Source organism: Branchiostoma belcheri, unplaced genomic scaffold (assembly GCF_001625305.1).
Source record: "Branchiostoma belcheri isolate BF01 breed outbred unplaced genomic scaffold, Haploidv18h27 scaffold51, whole genome shotgun sequence".
In the NCBI taxonomy this organism is placed as follows: Eukaryota; Metazoa; Chordata; class Leptocardii; order Amphioxiformes; family Branchiostomatidae; genus Branchiostoma; species Branchiostoma belcheri.
The window spans coordinates 588,069-608,435 of NW_017804143.1; the positions used below are offsets into that span (position 1 = coordinate 588,069).

The 20,367-nt window shown below is 45.4% G+C and overlaps 2 protein-coding genes across 2 annotated transcripts in view; one reads left to right on the forward strand and one right to left on the reverse strand.

Annotated features, from left to right (window-relative positions):
• The window catches only part of LOC109480529 (splicing factor 3B subunit 3), a 49,209-nt gene extending 29,016 nt beyond the window's left edge, over positions 1 to 20,193 (reverse strand). Inside the window, exons 1-23 of the mRNA XM_019782739.1 lie at positions 20,092 to 20,193; positions 18,995 to 19,238; positions 18,060 to 18,136; positions 17,423 to 17,516; positions 16,904 to 17,076; positions 16,288 to 16,429; positions 15,564 to 15,676; positions 15,026 to 15,163; positions 14,662 to 14,765; positions 14,073 to 14,238; positions 13,532 to 13,700; positions 13,140 to 13,291; positions 12,553 to 12,708; positions 11,983 to 12,138; positions 11,370 to 11,507; positions 10,263 to 10,385; positions 4,363 to 4,517; positions 3,792 to 3,966; positions 2,379 to 2,534; positions 1,951 to 2,000; positions 1,543 to 1,699; positions 960 to 1,085; positions 348 to 534 (exon numbers count right to left, since the gene is read on the reverse strand). Coding sequence (XP_019638298.1) covers positions 348 to 534; positions 960 to 1,085; positions 1,543 to 1,699; positions 1,951 to 2,000; positions 2,379 to 2,534; positions 3,792 to 3,966; positions 4,363 to 4,517; positions 10,263 to 10,385; positions 11,370 to 11,507; positions 11,983 to 12,138; positions 12,553 to 12,708; positions 13,140 to 13,291; positions 13,532 to 13,700; positions 14,073 to 14,238; positions 14,662 to 14,765; positions 15,026 to 15,163; positions 15,564 to 15,676; positions 16,288 to 16,429; positions 16,904 to 17,076; positions 17,423 to 17,516; positions 18,060 to 18,136; positions 18,995 to 19,220 — 3,133 coding nt within the window. The 5' untranslated portion in view covers positions 19,221 to 19,238; positions 20,092 to 20,193. The remainder of the gene's footprint in view (positions 1 to 347; positions 535 to 959; positions 1,086 to 1,542; positions 1,700 to 1,950; positions 2,001 to 2,378; positions 2,535 to 3,791; positions 3,967 to 4,362; positions 4,518 to 10,262; positions 10,386 to 11,369; positions 11,508 to 11,982; positions 12,139 to 12,552; positions 12,709 to 13,139; positions 13,292 to 13,531; positions 13,701 to 14,072; positions 14,239 to 14,661; positions 14,766 to 15,025; positions 15,164 to 15,563; positions 15,677 to 16,287; positions 16,430 to 16,903; positions 17,077 to 17,422; positions 17,517 to 18,059; positions 18,137 to 18,994; positions 19,239 to 20,091) is intronic.
• LOC109480528 (pre-mRNA-splicing factor CWC22 homolog) lies at positions 4,592 to 7,673 on the forward strand. The gene is made up of 2 exons (XM_019782738.1): positions 4,592 to 5,303; positions 5,429 to 7,673. Exons 1-2 carry the CDS (start codon positions 4,761 to 4,763, stop codon positions 6,719 to 6,721), a joined length of 1,836 nt encoding a protein of 611 aa, XP_019638297.1. The 5' UTR covers positions 4,592 to 4,760; the 3' UTR covers positions 6,722 to 7,673.
• Positions 20,194 to 20,367: the final 174 nt, after the last annotated feature.

Sequence of the window (20,367 nt, forward strand, 5' to 3'; positions counted from 1 at the left end):
CTCAAACTTTTTTCCTAGCCCCCCCCCCCAAATATCATATACTCCTTAATGAAGATACTATCATATGACTAGCACTGCTCCCTGGTGGGATGTTTCCAAACTGTGGGCTGTGTGGTTGTGTGGTGTAAAAGAGGAGGTCCTAGGTTCGAGTCCCCGATCTTGTGCCCTTGAGAAAGGCACTTAACACAACTTTCCCCACTTAACTCAAGTGAAAATTAGTATTGTCTGTCCTGTATTTGTTCTATGTGTAGGACACAACACCAGCAACAGCTGCATACAAATGTATATTCCACGTGTATTGTATTGTTACGATTTCAATAAATCAAATCAAATTAAGTCAGTCTGACCTGCTGCCACGGTGTCGTAGTCCAGCTGTGTGGAGCAGGTGATCCAGCGGTAGTTGGTGTCGTCAGAGAAGATGATGAGCTGGTTCTCCTGCCGCTTGTAGCGGATGAAGTGGAACGACTCCTGCACGTCGCTCACGAAGATCCGATGGCCCATGGTGTGGATGGACATTATGAAGTTGGGCACGTGCTGCAGGGGAACACAAAGTAGGATTTTTTCTAAACAGGGGAATAAGGGCTCTGCTCCCTCATGTAACCAGCCAGCACCCTCATATCAATTCTCAGATTGATCCCTAAGTGGCTACTTACACACCATTTAATCTTTCTCAAAATGATCTTTTTCCAGTAAAGATGTAAAAATAATACAATGAATTATAGCATTACAAACTGTGTTACTCTCATAAATCAACCAAAATCACCTCCCACGCACCATGCAACTGAAGCTATTACGATAGGCAGGTTCACAATTTAGTCTTTTTTACATTGTATACCACTACTGTTGATTTAGTTTTGTGCAAATTTGTGAATAAACCATTATATAATACATGTATATTCATATAAACCCAGAACTCAGCCTCTGTACCCGGAAGTAAAAATATCCTGCATAAAACCTACCTTGTTCTCACACTTCCTGAGCAGTTTCTTCTTGCCCAGGTCGTAGATGCGGAGGAGCCGGCCGATGCCCACCAGGATCCGGCCCTGGAACGCACTGATGGCTCCTGGGACATCTTCTACTGGTGTCTGGGGAGAAGCAGCAAAAATTAAGACTGGATTTAGCGGCATAACTCTTGAAGGTTACCTTTGGGAAGACCAAGGTCAAGTACAGAAATTAGCCTAGTGGGGGGGTCCCTACGTCACTGCAGTGGACCTTTTGTGTTTGTCATTTGTTAGCAGGATAACTCAAGTATATGTAAATAGATGTTTATGATTTTTCATGGGCAAATTACTGTTGTAGAGACCGAGGTTAAGTTCGAAAATGAAGATTTCTGGGAAGCAATTTAGGTGATTGCAACCTTCGAGTTCACAGGTATCCAGGATATTGAACTGAGGAGGAGTTTGTACGATGTAATTTCACTGGGTATTACACGAATTCCTGAATTCCTCCACGTGAGTATTCATAATAATAATTTAGTATGTGGTAATTAGTAATTAGTAATGTAATAATGATTTGCCAGTGCCTGCAGCAGGTCCCCCCTACCTTGTGTATGAGTTCCAGTTTCTCTCCGTTGTTGATGAGTTGGTAGGTGTGGAGGAAGCCACCGGAGCAGCTGCGAGGGTTCATGGTCATGTCCTTGGCCGTCCCCACCACCACAAACGTGTCGTCTCCGCGGTTTGCAAACTTACAGATTGCAATACTGGAGAACGGGGGAAGTGACAAGTGAGTATCCACTATAGCCTGTATGGCAAAAATTCATTTATTTAGGCGTAGGTCCAAAATACCTAATACATTTGCTCATTTTGTAGCTGCTTGATATGATTTACAGTATGGTTTTTGGAAAAGGACGAAAATTCATGGCATCATGCGCCTGCAGATGCCATCTATATAGTGTTGTCAACATGGCCAACATGGCTTAAAGTGGAAAGAAACAAGGTTCAGTAATCAAACCTGAAGGCCGCCTCATTCTGTTCCAGTTGAATGAGGTCCAGGGTGTTCCCCTACAAAGTAAAACAAAAGGCAAATCAATAAATTTATAATTATTAGTGACAAGGCGAAAAAAAAAAAACACGCCTTGGCATCCTATGATGGCCCCAAATGTTACAGTAGGAGCCAATAAAGTCAACATACCACGCTGGTTTACAATTCAAACATTTAAACCCATTTTAATCCAAGCACTGCATTGTCAGATGGAAAACCTGTAACAACAACGAGTACGAAGACAAAGAGTTTCCTCAACTGTTGGAGGTGAAATATTAGCATTTAGGAGTTGATTCAGAATCTGAAAGAAATGAAGCACACATATTCTAGAACTAGTTGATTAAATTGGTATGGCCTAACCTAAAACTAACAATTTTTCCTTTTTTTCTTTTGCATACCTGTATAGGGTTGAGTACCCTGATGACAGAAGCCCACATGCCCGGCCCAGCCTTGGGAGAGCCGAAGGTGGCCTCTGGCAGGTTCTCGTTAATGAAGGCTGCTGCCATCTCTGCTGCTAGCTCCTTCTCCTCCTCTCCTGCTGCCTCCACCATTTCCTGTGGGGTTACAGAGGAACAAAACCCACGTTAGTTTGTGCATTCATTTATTCTTGATATACACATATAGTTACCCCATTTGGCTATTTAGGCATCATGGGGGTTGAGCATAAGTTATGAGGAGTGTCCAGGCAAACAAATTTTATAATAACACCAATATTTGTCGCAATAAGCCTAAAAAAGCAACAATACAAAGATTAAATAAATGAATACAGTCTCTCAATACTAACAAATAGCTAAATGAGGAGTGCCAGTTTATTTTTTTGGACCAAAAAAGAAATAGCCAAAACTAGCCAGATTTACTGCCCTGAAATTGTTTTGAAAGCCTTAAATTTCTGCGTTTGTATGAAGCCTTTTTTAATCAATATGTTGGTGTCTTTGATATCAACACAGTAGTAGTGTCACCTGATCCTTGACCCTTGCTCGCTACTTTTAAATTGTTAATATCTATGTGTATTTATTGTTGATGTGGTGTACATGTATGTATGTATGTATTTTTAAATGTTTCTACTATGTTGTAATTAAGTAATTATGTAATTGTTTGAGCCTTGGAAGATTAGCCCTTCGGGGCTAAAAGGTTTCGAAATAAATGAAATGAAACAAAGAGGCTATTATGCACAAAAAGACGAAAAGATTTAGTGAGGAAGAAAGCTAGATGACAAGGGAAGCTCGTCCATGATTAATTACGTTACCTACATGGCGTCGGATACTGTTACCCTTGGGGAGAAACCCTATTTCTTTGTACGCTTTAATATCCGGATACTCCTATATATCTATCAAGGTAAAATATGACGTCTGCTCGCTGTAATGTTAGCCATTTGTCAAATGTTTGAAATTGGAGCATCTTGCCGGCAATTCTGGCTACTACATGTAGACACAGGGCTCGAAATCCTGACATGCAATTTGCATCCTTGGATTTTCAAGATTTGCATCATTTTTGCAGTTTTGCATGTTGAACAATACATGTACAACAGTGTTTCCTTCAGGCTGTGGAATAATGGCACTGCTACATGTATGTTGCTGTCACAGTGCTACTGTACTGATTTTGAAAAGCAGGGTGTTTCTTTCCTATTTTTTTTTCTGAACTGAAGATTTTTCTCAAGTCTATTGGTCAGGTTTATATTTCCTACGGATGCCACTACTGTGTGAAAATCTCCCTCTAGAGAAGACTGAAGGCTGGATTAAGTTGCATGACATTTTTTATATTGTACATGTAAATCCTCTGCCAAATTCATGAATGTGTGACAGCGGCCTTACCTCAGCCATCTGTTGTTTCCTCTGTGCCTTGGTGGCCTCGGTGTAGCTGTTGTGGTCCGTCTCGATCATGATGATGTTGTTACTCTGGGCATCAATCACAAACTTGCGGGGGGTGTACATCAGGGGGGTGGAGATCTGGTTAAACACTGCACCCAGCTTCTCCAGGGCCAGGATTCTGGGGGGAGAATACAAAAACATTACAGGCAGGGAAAATAAACCTGGCACTCAGGTGAGCTTCCCAGAATCTCCAAAAAGACCAGGAAGTGGAGAATAGAGCTAGCTGGACACAGCATCTGACATCCTGAGCTGCTAGCCAGCCAGCTCATCCTGAGGGGAGCCAGCAGAGGGAAGGAAGAGAACTGGGGTAGAAGAAATACAACCTTTCATTGACACCCTGAAGCAGGATGCTGGGCTCAGAAACATCACCACAGAACTCCACTCACGGATGGAGAACAGGGATGAGTGGAGAGGAAGAACCGGTTGTTCCCCATGATGACATTGCTGAATCATGATGTCCACATTTAAGGTTCAAGGTTCAAGAATAGCAGTACAAGTTGAGATATTTACCCACCTGAGTGTGTTTGCGGAGATGGCTACGATACCCTCCGGACACTGTTCTGAAGCGAAGCCTGAGGCGTACTCCAGTGTCTCGTACGACAGCGGTGTCAGGTGGAACCGGTTCTGGTACGTGTAACTCAACCACGAGCGACTGGACATGGCCAGGACCTGTCAAACAGCAACATTACATCTGTTACAATGTTAAAGATTGCATATAAGGTAACTGTAATTGTCTACCGCATTCCCTCTTATGTCAGGCAGACAGAATACTTCAGGTGATTGAGCCTGTCCACCCCCGTGTAGACTCTAGTTGGTATCGCCCAAAGTTGAAGGGTCACCCTCCCTGCGCATGCGCACCAGTCTAATTTTTTTGAGCAACCTGTAAACACCTTCGTGTTTTGCGTTGGTATCATGGGGTCTAGGCGTGAAAAGCAACGCGATAGACATCGTTCGAGGGCGCCTTCGGGTCCTAGGGCGACCGAGGAGAGTTCCAAGCGCGAACGTGGCGGTTCCCGGCGGCGTTCCAGCGGCAAGGAGCGCGAGGAAGGCGGGACAAGCCCGGGCGGGTCGGCGCACCATGTGCGTGAAAACGACCGCCATGACAGTCGTCAGAAGTCGTCTTCTCCGGCTATGCCGGTCCTCAGCGCTGACGGAAGCCAGCAGGAGGGCGACGGCGAGCAGAAGCAGCCGCCCACGGTTCAGCAAGACGGCAACTTGCCGTCTGACGGAGACATAAGCAGTGGTGGCGGCGACGGAAGCAGGAAGACGCATGATAGCGAAACGGAGTTTTCGCCAACAAACGTCCGCATCTCTGCCTTGGAGCAGAGTTTTGCGTCCATGTCTCAGAGGCTAGAGGCGTTCCAGGAGCTGATGTTAGCTCAATTTGAGCAATCTTCACCGAGGAAACGACGCAGCGCTCGTCCAGAGACGGCAGTTCCTGAGAAGCGCCGGAAGGAGATAGCGCTAGCGCCCGCAGTGGCAAGCAGCGCTCCCCGTCTCACGACGGGGCGGAAGGAGAGAGCGTCAGCGGTGACTCCGGCGAGCATCCGGCGGTGGCAGTTCCTGAGAAACGCCGGAAGGAAGATAGCGCTAGCGCCCGCAGTGGCAAGCAGCGCTCCCCGTCTCACGACGGGGCGGAAGGAGAGAGCGTCAGCGGTGACTCCGGCGAGCATCCGGCGGTGGCAGTTCCTGAGAAACGCCGGAAGGAAGATAGCGCTAGCGCCCGCAGTGGCAAGCAGCGCTCCCCGTCTCACGACGGGGCGGAAGGAGAGAGCGTCAGCGGTGACTCCGGCGAGCATCCGGCGGTGGCAGTTCCTGAGAAACGCCGGAAGGAAGATAGCGCTAGCGCCCGCAGTGGCAAGCAGCGCTCCCCGTCTCACGACGGGGCGGAAGGAGAGAGCGTCAGCGGTGACTCCGGCGAGCATCCGGCGGTGGCAGTTCCTGAGAAACGCCGGAAGGAAGATAGCGCTAGCGCCCGCAGTGGCAAGCAGCGCTCCCCGTCTCACGACGGGGCGGAAGGAGAGAGCGTCGGCGGCGACTCCGGCGCTAGCGACTCGGTGTGGAAGCCGTTCGACCCGACGAACAAGGACACCATGCACTCATGGGTAGCCGACGATGTTGTCTTTTCTGAAGTAGAAAAGTACTTCAAGCATGACCAGCAGCGCCGGGGTACAGACTTAGAGGCGTGGCAGCAGAAGTTCAGCATGCCCGACAACGCTCCATCCACGATGGTTGCACCGAGTTTCAACGACAACATAGCCAGGGCTGTCGTCGACAATGACAAGAAGCAGGGTGAGCAGATCATTTCTCATGATAAGGCTCTAAAGAACATCCATTCGAACTTGGTGCATATTGGTACACCTTTGATGAATCTGTGGCAGATGATTCAGCGTTGTAATAGTGAGAACTTTGAAGAGTTGCAGCTAGAGATGAGTGACTGTGCTGGTTCAGCACTTGTGTTGCTGGGGTCGCTACATTCTCAGTTGGCGTTCACCCGACGCACGTTCATAGCAGAGTCATCCCAGAAGAAGTTTAGAGACCTTTTCAAGGCAGCATCTGAAGACCCAAAGTTCCTGTTCCCGCCTGACATGGGGTCAAAGGCTAAGGACTTGTCGTCAGAGACGAAAGTGCTGGTTGGCATGCTCAGCCAGGACGACCAGGGGAAGTCTTCAGTGCCGAGGCGTGGTGCTCGTCGCGGCGGCGGCAGAGCAACTGGCGGAGGGTTCAGCTACAGCTACAGAAACTCCCGCTACATGCCACGGGCCAATTATGGCCAGTACAGTTACAGGGGTTCACAAACCCGACAGTTCTACAATCGCAACCAGTCCTTTCAGTCTAAGTCGGGGGACGGGAAGCAGAAGCAGTCCAAGTAACAGACACGGCTTCAGAGGGAGAAGCACGCCGGCGTTTGACCGAATTTCAACATGTACCCAACACTACTCAGCTACTTCACGGAGGCAGGCTAGCCCACTTCATGCAGGAGTGGAGGCAGTTGACTTCCGATCCTTGGGTTCTTCAGTGCGTCAGGGGGTACAGGTTGGAATTTGCGAGAACGCCTCCGGTGCAACGACATCTGCCATCTTGTTGAGCAAGAAGTCCAGCTCAGATAGAAGTTCTGAGCGGAGAGGTAGAGACTCTACTTGCCATAGGGGCAATAAAGGAAGTTCAGTATCAACACAATCAGTTTGGTTTCAACTTTGTTTACAATGCCAAAAAAGACAGGAGGTCTTCGTCCTGTTATCAACCTGAAACCATTAAACAAGTTCTTAAATGTTCAGAAATTCAAGATGGAAACTCTGGGAGTTATCAAGAACCTGGTTCGACCAGGAGATTTTATGGCAAAGTTGGATCTCAAGGACGCATACTTTACCATCCCGGTAGATGCGGACAGTCGCCGGTTCCTCACCTTTCAGTGGCAGGGCCGGTTTTACCAGTTCCAGTGCCTGCCCTTCGGCGTGGCGACCGCCCCGAGGGTCTTCACGAAAGTGTTGAAAGTTCCTGTGGCTATCCTGCGAAGACGGGAGTTTCGTCTAGTGGTGTACTTGGACGACATCTTGGTGATCGGCCGCTCCAGAGAAGCATGCCGAGAAGCTCTTTGGGCAGCCATAGAGCTCCTGTCAAGGCTGGGATTCGTCCCCAACCTCGAGAAGTCTGTTCTAGAGCCATCACAACGCATAACCTTCCTCGGTTCCGGCATCGACACAACACAGATGGTTACTTTTCTCCCCGAGAGCAAAGTTCTAGAGCTACAGCAGTTAGCACAAGACGTACTGACTGCAGACAGAGGGATGTCAGCAAGAGAGTTAGCAAGCGTGATTGGCAGGCTACAAGCCACAATCATGTCCGTATGGCTAGCGCCGCTGCACTTCAGAAGTTTGCAGCGTCTGCTCATCACAGTTCTGCGTGTGACAAGAGGTCACTGGGAACAGCTCGTACCACTGACAGAATCAGCAGGAGCAGACTTAAGATGGTGGACAGATCACCTACCCAGACACAACAGTCGTCCAATCCTCTCACCCGCAGCAGACATTGTGGTGGAGACGGATGCCTCTACTGCCGGCTGGGGTGGGTACAGCAACGGCGTACATACAGGAGGCCGGTGGTCTGTCGAGGAAGGACAGGCACACATAAACATCCTAGAACTGCGTGCAGCGTCACTGACGGTTCGAGCGTTCTGCAAGGAGCTAGTCAGCAAGCACGTGAAGGTCCTCACGGACAATGTGACGGTAGTCGCCTATCTGAATCGTCTCGGAGGGACGAGATCTCAGAGATTGCTAGACATAGCTCTCGATCTATGGGAGTGGTGCGTGAACAGAGACTTGTATATCACAGCAGAACATGTACCAGGAAAGGAGAATGTCCGAGCGGATTACAATTCCCGGCATTTTTCTCCGGCCACGGAATGGACCCTGGATCGTCACACGTTCCTGGGTTTGCAAGCGACATTTCCACGACTCATGAAGGGGGTGGATCTGTTCGCAAGCGACATTTCCACGACTCATGAAGGGGGTGGATCTGTTCGCGTCCCGAACAAACTACGAGCTACCTCAGTATGTGTCCTGGCATCCAGAGCCAGAGGCAATCGGGACAGATGCGTTCACAATGAACTGGAACAGGTGGGATCTGCCATACGCTTTTCCCCCGTTCATGCTAGTCGCACCAACTCTAAGGAAAGCGCGAGAAGACAGAGCTCACCTGCTTCTCGTAGCTCCGATCTGGGACACAGCAGTCTGGTACCCAGTCCTGCTGGAGATGCTGGTAGAAGAACCAGTGTTACTACCTCGCCACAACAGTCTCCTGACACAGCCAGAGTCAGGGATGTCTCACCCAGAGGGCACAAAAATGCAACTAGCCGCTTGGCATGTCTGTGGAGTCAGGAACGACATGTATGGCATTTCGCCAGAGGTTAGCAAAATCCTCTTGGCATCATGGAGAGCAGGAACACAGAAGCTGTATGCTTCGGCCTGGGACAAGTGGAGTGGCTGGTGTGATCAACGGCACATCCATCCCGTTTCTGCACCTCTGAATAAGGTGCTAGACTTTCTGTTATCCTTGTACGACAAGGGTTTCCAGTACAGAACTATCAATGTGTACAGATCAGCTATATCTACTACACATCTTCCCTTGGAAGGGCAGCCTCTAGGATCACATCCGTTGGTGAGGCGGTTCATGAAAGGTGTGTTTGAACTACGTCCAGCACTACCCAAGTATAGCTTTACCTGGAGCGTCGGTAAAGTTTTAAAGTTGCTAAGGAGTTGGCCTCCAGCAAGTTCTTTTTCACTTCGTTTGTTAACCTTAAAACTTATTATGTTGTTTGCTCTTACTTCTGCGGGAGGAGAGCAGTCTCTTTCGTTGCTGGATCTGAGATTCAAGAAAAGAATCTCCGACGGAGTTTGTTTTACTGTTAACAGTCTCTCCAAGACTTCACGGCTGGGCAAAGTCACACACGACATTGTGATTCCAAGCTTCCCGCAGGACAGAAGAATCTGCCCGGTAACATACCTGAAAGCGTATGTATCAAGAACTAGAAGTTTTCGTTTGTGCGACAGTTTTCTGTTTAGAGCTCTTGTGGAGCCACACCAGGCGGTATCTACGTCTACCATCGCTAGATGGCTAAGAACTGTGTTACAAGAGGCCGGGATCGACACCTCAAGGTTCACCGGACACTCAACTAGAGGGGCGTCTGTCTCTGCTGCGGCACGACAAGGCGTATCAACCAAGGACATTCTAGCAGCAGCTAATTGGTCTACAGCTTCTACTTTTAAGAAATTCTACAACAGACCGGTGGGGTCAGCTTCATTCGGAAGAAACGTCCTGGCCTCAGCAGCTACAAATCTCACCTGAAGTATTCTGTCTGCCTGACATAAGAGGGAATGCGGTAGACAAATACAAATTGTCCAAACCTAGTGATGGACAGGTGTAGTTGTCTCCGCATCCCTCGTTGTCAGGCAGACACCCTCCCTGACTGGTGCAGTTCTCCACGAGTTCCGGCACGACCCATCCCGAGAGGGCTTCGGCCAGGTGGAGCTGAAAAACTTTAGACTGGTGCGCATGCGCAGGGAGGGTGACCCTTCAACTTTGGGCGATACCAACTAGAGTCTACACGGGGGTGGACAGGCTCAATCACCTGAAGTATTCTGTCTGCCTGACAACGAGGGATGCGGAGACAACTACACCTGTCCATCACTAGGTTTGGACAATTTGTATTTTTTAAATATTTGGAGTTATGCTCATGGTTTCTAATACGCTCTCACTGCTAAGATGTTCTGTCTTCAAGGTGCTTCTACTGTAACCCTTGTTTCAACACAAACCATTTTTCCCTCATACTACATTTATAAAATTGAGTCCATGTGAACTTTAACCACTTGACAGTTACTGATTAAAAGGTACATGAAGGAGTTAAGGAGTACTCACAGCTTCGTTGCCCTGCATCTTGACCTGGAAGAGTTTGACAGGGCGTGATCCCAGGTACCGTGTCCGTGTGTCTGACAGGTCTCCTGTCACCTGGTCAAGCACTGTTCTCAGCAGGACACCGTTCTACATAGCAAATCACAAGGAAGAGATTTCAGACTCTCAAGTTGACCCCATTTCCTATGTCTGAACTTTTTTTGGAGGCTGTCAATCTTCCCCATCCATGTGCAGTCAACCTATTCTCAAGTTCATATTTCCTGTGTCTGACCTTTTGATCTGTCCTTGAGGCTGTCAATCTTTCCCATCCATATGTAGTCAACTTATTTTCAAGTTCACCACATTTCCTGTGCCTGATCTGTTATTGTGCCTGTCAATCTTCCCCATCCACATGTATGTGCAGTCAATCTACTCTCAAGTTCACCACACTTGGTCACCACACATTTGTGGTGGTCACAAATAATAGCATAATGTCCTAATTTGCTGAAACGTACTAAGCTAGAACCCCATGTTAGCATGCGTGTAGCAGGGAGTCTTCCACCAGTGGGACTGCACACCCGAGGTGGAATTGGTATTTCCCTGCCCGTTCACTCTCCCTTCCAAGAACCAATGCCAGGGGGCCGGGAGTCACCGACCAGCAAGGATAGAGGAAGGGTAATACTCTACTGTCAAATACCTGCAGTGGTGTAAAGTCTTCCATTGTTGTATATTATACATGTATCAAGCTGGTGTGTTACGCTGAAGGGCGGTTATACAGGCCATACATATACAGATACAGATAAGGCTGCATGGCCATGTTGATTACATAGATTATATGGCTGACATCTTCTGGGAATCCAAAAACTGATGCAAGCGTGCGAATAAGGTTGAACAAAAATGACTAAAAACACAGAGTATGGTATGGCAAATAATAGACTCTTCATTTTCATTTCTTAACATTTTCTTCTATACCTTTGGCATTCTACAACATAAGTATCATCTTCTAAAGCTGCTTTGTATGATTTACCACAGTGACTATGGTTGAAAACTTTTTTTGGAAGCGGACAAAAATTCATGCGTATGCAGATGTCATCCATATATAAATCACATCAACACGGCCTGAGTAGTACAGACCTGTAAGCCGATGTTGAGAAACAGCATGGTGTTCCTGGGCCCAGTGTCGTCTATCCCCTCCCCACTCCCCATCTGTAATATACACAGGGACTCCGGCGTGGCAGGCAGGGCCTGCATACTCAATGGCTGCAGACAGTCCTGGAAAATAAACAGCACGGTTTAGGAGGATTGCTGGTGACTGTCTGTTACCTTCTTTAGGGTAACCATGACTCAGGTGTCCAGTTAGCTCACTAAAGAGTTAACCTTCCACTGGTTAAGATAGAAAAGACACAATATTTGCTGTAAAATAGAGGTTCATTGAACCAAGAAAATTCTAGGTCTTTTCAAACATCATTACGAACTATCAACCAAGTCATGAGTGACTAGACACGCAGACACAAGATCATCAAGATCTCACAGGTTCAATTCCTTACATTCCTGTCAAGACGTTGTTGAATTTGAAAGGCACTTCACACATCTTTCCTCTCTCCACCCTGGTGTAAAAAGGGTATCTGACTTCGGTTGGGGAAGTAAAAGGCAGTTGAATGAAAGGGACCGAACCCCCCTTCCAATACTTTGCCCTAGACACAGAGGATTAAAAAAAACACCGCCCTTTAACAAGTTCCGTACTTACTGCAGGGTCTAGTGAGATGATTCTGACAGTGTCGTCAGCGAGGCCCACAGCTAAGAACCTGCAGCGCTGTTCTCCCACAGGTACATTAGCCAGCGCCATGCAGATCACCTCGGCTGACATCTCCTTACGTTCTGTGTACTCGTTCAGCTGACCAGTCTGGTGGGATAAACAACAACAACAACAAATCAGTACAGTTGTTCCCTCACAGGTACGTCCTTACAAGGATCGTCCCTGAGACAGTTCTCAGTTTGCAAGGAATCTGACCAGGCTGTGCCTAGGATTGAATCTAAAAGACACCAAATGCGATTCCAGGGCAGTAAAACTGGATTTTCAATGTCAATTTCTGGTCATTTTTTTTTGTAGTGAGTTGAATCAACAAAAAAGTGTCACACGTAACTTTTCTTGTGCTATTTCATATGTTTTGCTTGCGTACAAAATGATGACGAATAGCAATGGCAGTAAATGTCAATATCAGACAGATTTCCTGATCCGGAATGTCCTTCATATTGCTGGCCTGAAATTACATTGGATGCCTTTAGTAATGATTAAAAAAAACAAATTAGTACTTACAGGGTCCATCTCAAAGTAGACCAGTTCCCCTCCAGTCAAGGCTATGACTACCTGTCTCTGGTTGACTGCACACTTGACGATGGTTTTCTTGCCTGGTGTCCGCCACTCGTTCACTCGCTTGTCTGCACGGATGTGACGGATGCCTTCTGGGTAAATCTGAAACGGACAAAAGCACTTCTACATGTAACTTCATGATATATAACTAATAAGTAATACTTCAAGCATATACATACATGACACATGTAGAGAGAGTAGAGACTTAACAGTAGAGACTCTAATCTGACTCTAATCTATCGGCAATTCTACTGGTAGTTCCTTGTAGCTGCCTGTATCAGAGAACTTGAAATGTTCAGTTGAATATATTCAATTTGGTAATCCACTCTATAGCTCATGCATGCCACCTAGTGAGCAGGAAGTGCACTGCAGCAGCTACCCCTCTAACAACAATGTGACACAGTAAATTGTATGTCATTGATGACTGTTGGAACCTTACCAACAGTAACAGGATTGACAAACAGTACAGAAAACAGAACTTCTCCTGCTACACCTCGTGATGAGGATGACCAAAGAAGAAGAAGGAACCTCACCTGAAGAAGAGCGTCTTCACCAATCAGTGAGCAGGACAGCGTCGGAGTGGTACCCAAGAACCCGGAGTCCGTCACTTCCTCAACGGTCTCTCCGATGGACAGTACCAGGGTGGCGTTTACGAAGGACACAACGATGTACGCATCAAACTCATCTGGACAAGGCAAAGTCATCATGGGACAAATTTAGCTGTGTATTTAAACAAATTTTAGATACAGGTACAGATGTGACACTGACCTGCATGATACCAACTAATTGCAAAAGGCCATGAAGGACAAAGTGCTATGGAGGAGACTTTCTGGATTGTACATGTGTAAGTAAGTACAGATTTTTCAGGGTAATTTACTACAGCCAGAGACTGTAACACAAACTGTCCTGTCTCTGCAGCCCTTACCGTCCACATTTTTCTTGACAGTCCACACAGCGTTGGGATTACCGGGCAGTTCTGACACGGCCATTTCCGACACCTCCAGACCGTGTCTCAGTACCCGGAAGGACGAGCGCGGTCCCCTCCCATTGGCTACGTACAGCTGCGGTGTGTCCTCATTGGCCAAATCTGCAATCTGATGGTGGCAGAAATGTTTATGAAATTTTCAAGTTTTCAGGTCTGCTCTTCTTTATGTGTACCTAAAAACAATTAAAAGACTAGAAAGGTAACATTTGCAAAGCAAATGTGTAACGTTTACCAAGTCCAATAACGGTCTTCTCTGTTAATTCTTACTCAAACACATTCACATATATGGTGACAGGAGTCTAAATCCCTTTTGCTATAAAATTGCAACATGATGTAGCCCAACACCAGTTACCATGGTGAGCGAGTCTGGTTCAGGTCACTGACCAGATCAGAGGTCAGTGTTTTAAGAAGAGGAAAAAGAAACAGAGCAAAAACTATCTGTTTTCCTTTGGTAAGCAAAAAAAAAAGAAGAAGAACATACCTGACATGACATGATGGGTGAGAGACTGTCCATCTCATCCACTAACACCAGGTTCTTGAGTCCGCGGGGGGTGAAGAGAAACGTGTCCCCCTCCTCCAGAGGCATCGCCGAGCTGAACTCAGGCTCCTCATCATCATCACCCAGGTGGGCAATCTGATACAGGTAGCTGGGGTGGGAGGGGGGCAGGAAACAAGACATCAAACATTTCATCATCATCATCATCACCCAGGTGGGCAATCTGATACAGGTAGCTTCAGGAAACAAGAAATCAAACATTTCACACCTCCATGAAGTATATAGAGGATTTCTTGGGTTATTACTCCGTGAAGGAGCTCGAGGTATACCTCCAGCAGGAGTATTGTGGTCAGATGGTTTTTCGTGTTCGCAGCTAAAACACAGGGTTTCCTTTGTTTAATCGACATGTAATTTTATACGCTGTCTGCAGGCATGCCCGTGATGACGCACATGTTTTTATTTTTACAGTAGCAGTTCTAAGCTAAGGCGACACCAATTTAATTTGTTGGTTCTCGGATTTTGTCAGAAAAAACATGAAGCGACAGGGCGAAAAAAAATGTAGAAGTTTACTTACTGATTTCCAAATTCTGAAGCTACAAAAAGGAATCCAGTCTTGAGCACACACATACTGGTGGCCACGGGGACTGTGTCAAAATATTTCAGCTTGATCTCTGTGACCTGCAAGAAAAACAGATAGATTCATAATGACAATACTACTGGCACATGTTACATTGATCTAAATTCTGAGTGGCGCAGGTAAAATTTCTCTGGTGCAGGTAATTTTTATTCAATGTTGCCTGTACCAGTGCAGGTATGAAGAAATCAGCATTTTGCCAATGGGAAAGCAATTGTTATCACATTCTTTTCAAAAGATAGCATTGTTCTCTATTAAGCACTATGGGCAAACTTATCTTTATGACTGATGTTTGACTTCTTACCATATCCTCATCTGTCTCCAAGGTTATTTTGAAGATGTCCCCCTGTTCTGTCTGTGCCAGGAAGAAGAACATGGACTTGGTCTTGTGGGTGGCACTGCACACGAAGATCATGCCTCGCTCTGGGTCGTCAAGGTCGTTCTGCCAAGGTCAATATGGAGACTTTGTGTGAGAGAACAACTCTTAACAAAAAACAACAAGTTATCACGAATTTGTTGTTAAAATCGGTATTATTGTGAAATTTTCTGTCACACTGAGCCAACAGACTCCCTGCTTTTCTGCTAACTTCCTGCGTGTGACATGTTGTTTTCTGTGGTTAAGGAATTCCCCCCAACCAAGTCACTCAATACATTTAGCAATACAAACACACATTAGCAACCATAATAACACAATGCAAGACAGAACATATTTGCAGTTTAATGAAGTGTTAGTCATCAAGAAAACTGCAAAGACAAACCTACTGCAAATGTGTTACGATTTAAAGTCAGTTGCCATGACAAGACAGCACACCATAATTGAGAGGAGAGAAAAGAAGCCTTACTCTTCTCCTGGGGATGGGTGATCTGATGTCAGGCTGGTCTCCAAAGTTCTTGTAGGTGATGTAGTTCTCTGAACAGATCAGGACTCCGCTGGGACCCTCACTACCTCCAGGGACTAACAAATAAAACATGCAATATGATTAGATAAACAATTTATATAGAGTAACAATTTATATAAATACTGACAAGAAGTCAGAGATTTCAAACATATGGGAAGCATGCAATCCTTGGCTTTCCTACTTCGATGACTTCTCTATGCTTGCCAGATACTTAAGACTTTTGACCTCCTGTCATTTTGCCTGTCAACAATACCTGTCTGAACCTCAAGGGCAATCGCGCTGCACCTGCTAAGAGTAGGGGGGCAGTGCCCTTGTTTTTCTGTTTAGAACCCCTCTAAGATAACAGTGCCCTTGTTTGGCTGAGTCAGAATCTGGTAAAGCAAGAACTTTCTTCAAGTTTTACATCAGAAAATTGGTAAGACTTTTGATCATCATTCTCAGCATCCAAGCATGACCCTGTAAATTCAAGATACAAAATTCAAAGTAGTAAAATGGGGCTTTCTGAAAATCAAACCTTATCATTTTAGACCTGTCCAAAGAGACCACTTTAACTCGCATTTAACACATTTAACTAGAGAGGTCAGATTTGCAAGCCATAATGCATTATGTTTAGTTTCACACGGTCTAGCCCAACAACTTCAACAAACAAACAAACAAACAAACAAACCTGCGATGAGGAAGTTCCCGTGTTCCTCCAGTGGTTCGCTGTACTTCCTGACGACATGGTTCAGACCCAGGTCTAGCTCGTAGAAGGTGAGGCACTGCTGTGTGCTCTGGGACGACTCTCCAGTAGGGTCGTTGTCTGCATCCTAAGGAAGGAAAACGTGCATTTAGATTTACTACAATTCTAGCAGTATTTAGCATTTCATTTACTGTAGTTCACAATTTTTTGTGGTACTTAGAACAAATAATTTGACTGAATGGCTGAGTCAGAATCTGGTAAAGCATGAAGAATTTCTTCAAGTTTCACATCAGAAAATTGGTAAGACTCATGATCATCATCCTCAGCATTTGTCAGACCGTCTACAAATTTGCCTTGAATGTTCCTGATGGAGGAAAAATCTTTGGAAACAACTTATACCAGCTGAATTTTACCTGCACTTGAGTTTCTTTACCTTTTCCTTCAAACTATTAAGATTATCCTGAGAGGGGATGGGCGCTGCCTTCCAATATCATGCCCAAAGGGACTGTGGATTAACAATCCACTGCCCCTACGGCCTGATTAAGGACTACCAGACAACTTTTTAATTAAAATTAGAAAAGAAATACCACTGATAGCTTACCTCATAGTCTATCTCCAGACAGGCGAACATGGGGTTCTCGAAGCCGATGTCCACCCCTACCAGATGGTAACACAGCGTGTTGGACTTGTGTGCCTCCAGGGGTGAGGAGATGGTGAGACGGGCTGCTGCATCTCTGTTCAGGATGTACACCAGCTTCTGCTTCTCTACAGCTCCTGTTACAGTAATAGGGACAAACCCATGGAAATTAGATTATGGGTACCACCAATGAGATGCATGTAGTCTGATGTATTTTCAACGGACATAGGGCAGCAACCAGTACAGGTTAGGTGCAGATAGACATCAGAAATACCTGCACAATTTTACCTGCACTAACCTGCATATACCCAGTACTAGTACTAGTTCATGTTAGGTACAGGTAGACATCAGGAATACCTGCACAGCCCCAATATGCACGTACTGTATATGCCCAGTACGTACACATTCAAACCAATAACAACCCACCAGAAAACAATAGTTCCATAACCTGAAGTAACAAAACATCACGGAGGGATGACTTACCGATCATAAGTGCTCTGCCCTTGGGGTCCACAGCTAGGTACTGTCCAGGTACAATTCTCCTGCAACCACTTTTCCCAAATGTCTCCTGGTGAACCTGTAAATATAAGCCCACAAGCAAAACTGTTACGCAACAAGTAAAGACTCTACCCTTGTTTATGTTTCAGTGTCTATCAGAAACAAGCGAACACTAAAAATACAAGTAAAGCTACAACAGATATCAGGGACACATTATACCTCCTTATAAACCGAACGTCGCTGGTATGTTTTTAAACACCCACCTCGTTTTATATAAGGGTCACATTATGGATTGTTAGGCTGAGTCAGAATCTGGTAAAGCAAGAAGTTTCTTCAAGTTTTACATCAGAAAATTGGTAAGACTTTTGATCATCATTCTCAGAATCCAAGTATGACCCGGTACATTCAAGATTCAAGATTCAAAGTCTAGTAAAATGGGGCTTTCTGAAAATCAAACCTTATCATTTTAGACCTGTCCAAACAGACAACTTTACCTCGCCCCAACCCTGTAGCCTTCTTGGGCAAGTTTGACTGTAACATGTTTAGCCACCTGCTGTATGTTCCAAATGTAGGCCTTGCTATCCAGCTTACTATTTATCTAAACTCTTAGTTAATACATCACCTTGTCAAACTTATTCTTGGCTGGCAGGTATTCCAGGATGACAATTCTTCCTGAGTCTGTGCCACACACAATGTAGTCTGGAAAACAACAAGGAAAAGTTACATCCAAAATATTCCACATCAATATCTGAAGTTATTGCAGAAAAATTGAGGTGCAAATCTGATATGGTCCTTACATGGTGGTAACTTGATAAGTACAGGGGTTTTTCTAGAAAAATTTAGCATGAGGGAGCAGATCTCAAGCATGTCAAGGAACAAAGCGACCTAGGGGGGATTTTTTCAAAAGTAGCCACTTAGGCTTCAACCTGAAAATTGGTATGAGGGGGCTGGCTGGTTATATGAGGGAGCAGCTCCCTTATTGTTATTCCCCTGTTTAGAAAAAACCCTGATTATCACATACACAATGTAAGCTGAGTCAGAATCTGGTAAAGCATGAAGAATTTCTTCAAGTTTTACATCAGAAAATTGGTAAGACTCATGATCATCATCCTCAGCATTTCACTGTGACCAGTGACCACGTGTTTTATCCCAATTCTAAGTTAGTAACAGTTCAAAGCAGGTGAGATGCCATTTTCTGTGAACTGTTAGGCCAGGTTGATTTAATAATCTGGATAAGGTAGGAACCCCAAAACTGATGCGAGTAAAAAAAGAGTTGCCATCAATATGAAATTGATGTGGTCGTATTAAGTAAGTGAACAAATAACTGAACACACGAAGTATGGTATAAGGAATAATACACTCTTCATTTTCATTTCTTCTTCACATTTCCTAAATGGAAACTAGACCCACCTTTGGTTCCTCCCGTTAGTCTGAACGACATCAGCGATCGTATGACGCCAAAAACCACGTTTTATCTTTTATTCTGAATCTAACTAATTCAATTCGGTAACAGTTTCAAACTCTATGACTTCTCTCTCCTTAATCAACTAGACTCACCTTTGGTCCCACCCGTTAGTCTGAACGACATCAGGGATCGTATGACGCCGAAAATCTCCACCGAGAGCAGCGTGTGGATCTTGCCGGTGTTGGGGTCTGGTCGCATCAGCTCCAGGATTTTACCCCGCGACGTCACGATCTCCTGCTGCCGCGTGCCGGAGAAGTTCCCGTGGATGGCGTGGGTCACGCCCGTGGCGCGCTGTAACGTCAGCGCGTACAGAAACATGGCGGTACTCTGGTGGACCTGGTGGAGACAGAACAATTCTGTAACTCAAAACAGTAATGTTATATGTACTACTGCCAGTTACAGCAATACTGGTCCATTTTAACAAACCGCATCACCATCTTGGATATAGGCAGGAATGTTCTGTACCGTCGTGACGGTCGTGGGGAAATATACACCTGATTCAAGAGTCGTCGTAGCTAGTAAGTCATATACGTCAAGGTAATGTTTACCCTAATATTATAAATAAATAAATCAGAGGTAAAGTCTACCTAAATTTAATTTTTTCTGATATCAATTTGAGGCCACCTGTGGCATTAAAAAACCTGACAGATCCAGACATAAACTATTGGACGCTTAAAATAAGATATAGTGTATCTCCCTAGATTGAAAATGTTTCATCACTTTATGTTTGCTGACCTCGAATTGACCTATAATTTAGCAGTTTCGCCTGTTTGAGCTCGGTCTGTATCCGATCTCAAAACTGCCCCCCTCCCCCTTTCGAAAAAAATATAATAATTTGAGCTCACACACTTGTAGTTTTATTCTACCGTACTCGATCGATTGTAAAATACAATATATAAACGTATAAACAATATATACCAAAGTATGTTGCAGTAAAGGCAAAGAAACTATCTGGTTGCAAACAAGAGCTGCTTTGGCTCCTTCGGTGACGTTCATACGACGTTCGCGTTACCCATAATCATTCAGATCGCACACGAGCATTTAAGTCTCAATTTTCGATGGATGCACTGAGTTTTCTTGACAAATAATACGATATGCATGTTCTATGCTTAGTTTGCTTCAACATAAAACATTGTTTTGTGATTAGAGATGAAGAAATAAGGACGATGGACACGGATTACAAACTAACCTTTCAGCGACGATATATCCCAAACAATAGCTCCCCTCCCCACGCGCGACACACAGACAGCGTAGGGGCGTGTATGGGGTAGAAGAGGCGCATCGTAAAAAAACATTTGGCCTTGAACTATCAAAAAGGACGGTAATAAGAGAATAAGATATGGCAAACATAGATATGCTCATAACCTTATCTTTCTTTGATAGTAAGATGGCATATTTTTCCCTCACAAGGGAAAATGGTTCACTTATTTTGGGGTAAAATAAAGATCTCTGTTAAACCACTGTT

Coding starts and splice junctions, on each gene's coding strand:
- LOC109480528 (XM_019782738.1), top strand. CDS start 4,761: ATGGGGTCTAGGCGTGAAAAGCAACGCGATAGACATCGTTCGAGGGCG. Junction 5,304..5,428: donor TTCCTGAGAAGCGCCGGAAG/GAGATAGCGCTA, acceptor AAACGCCGGAAG/GAAGATAGCGCTAGCGCCCG.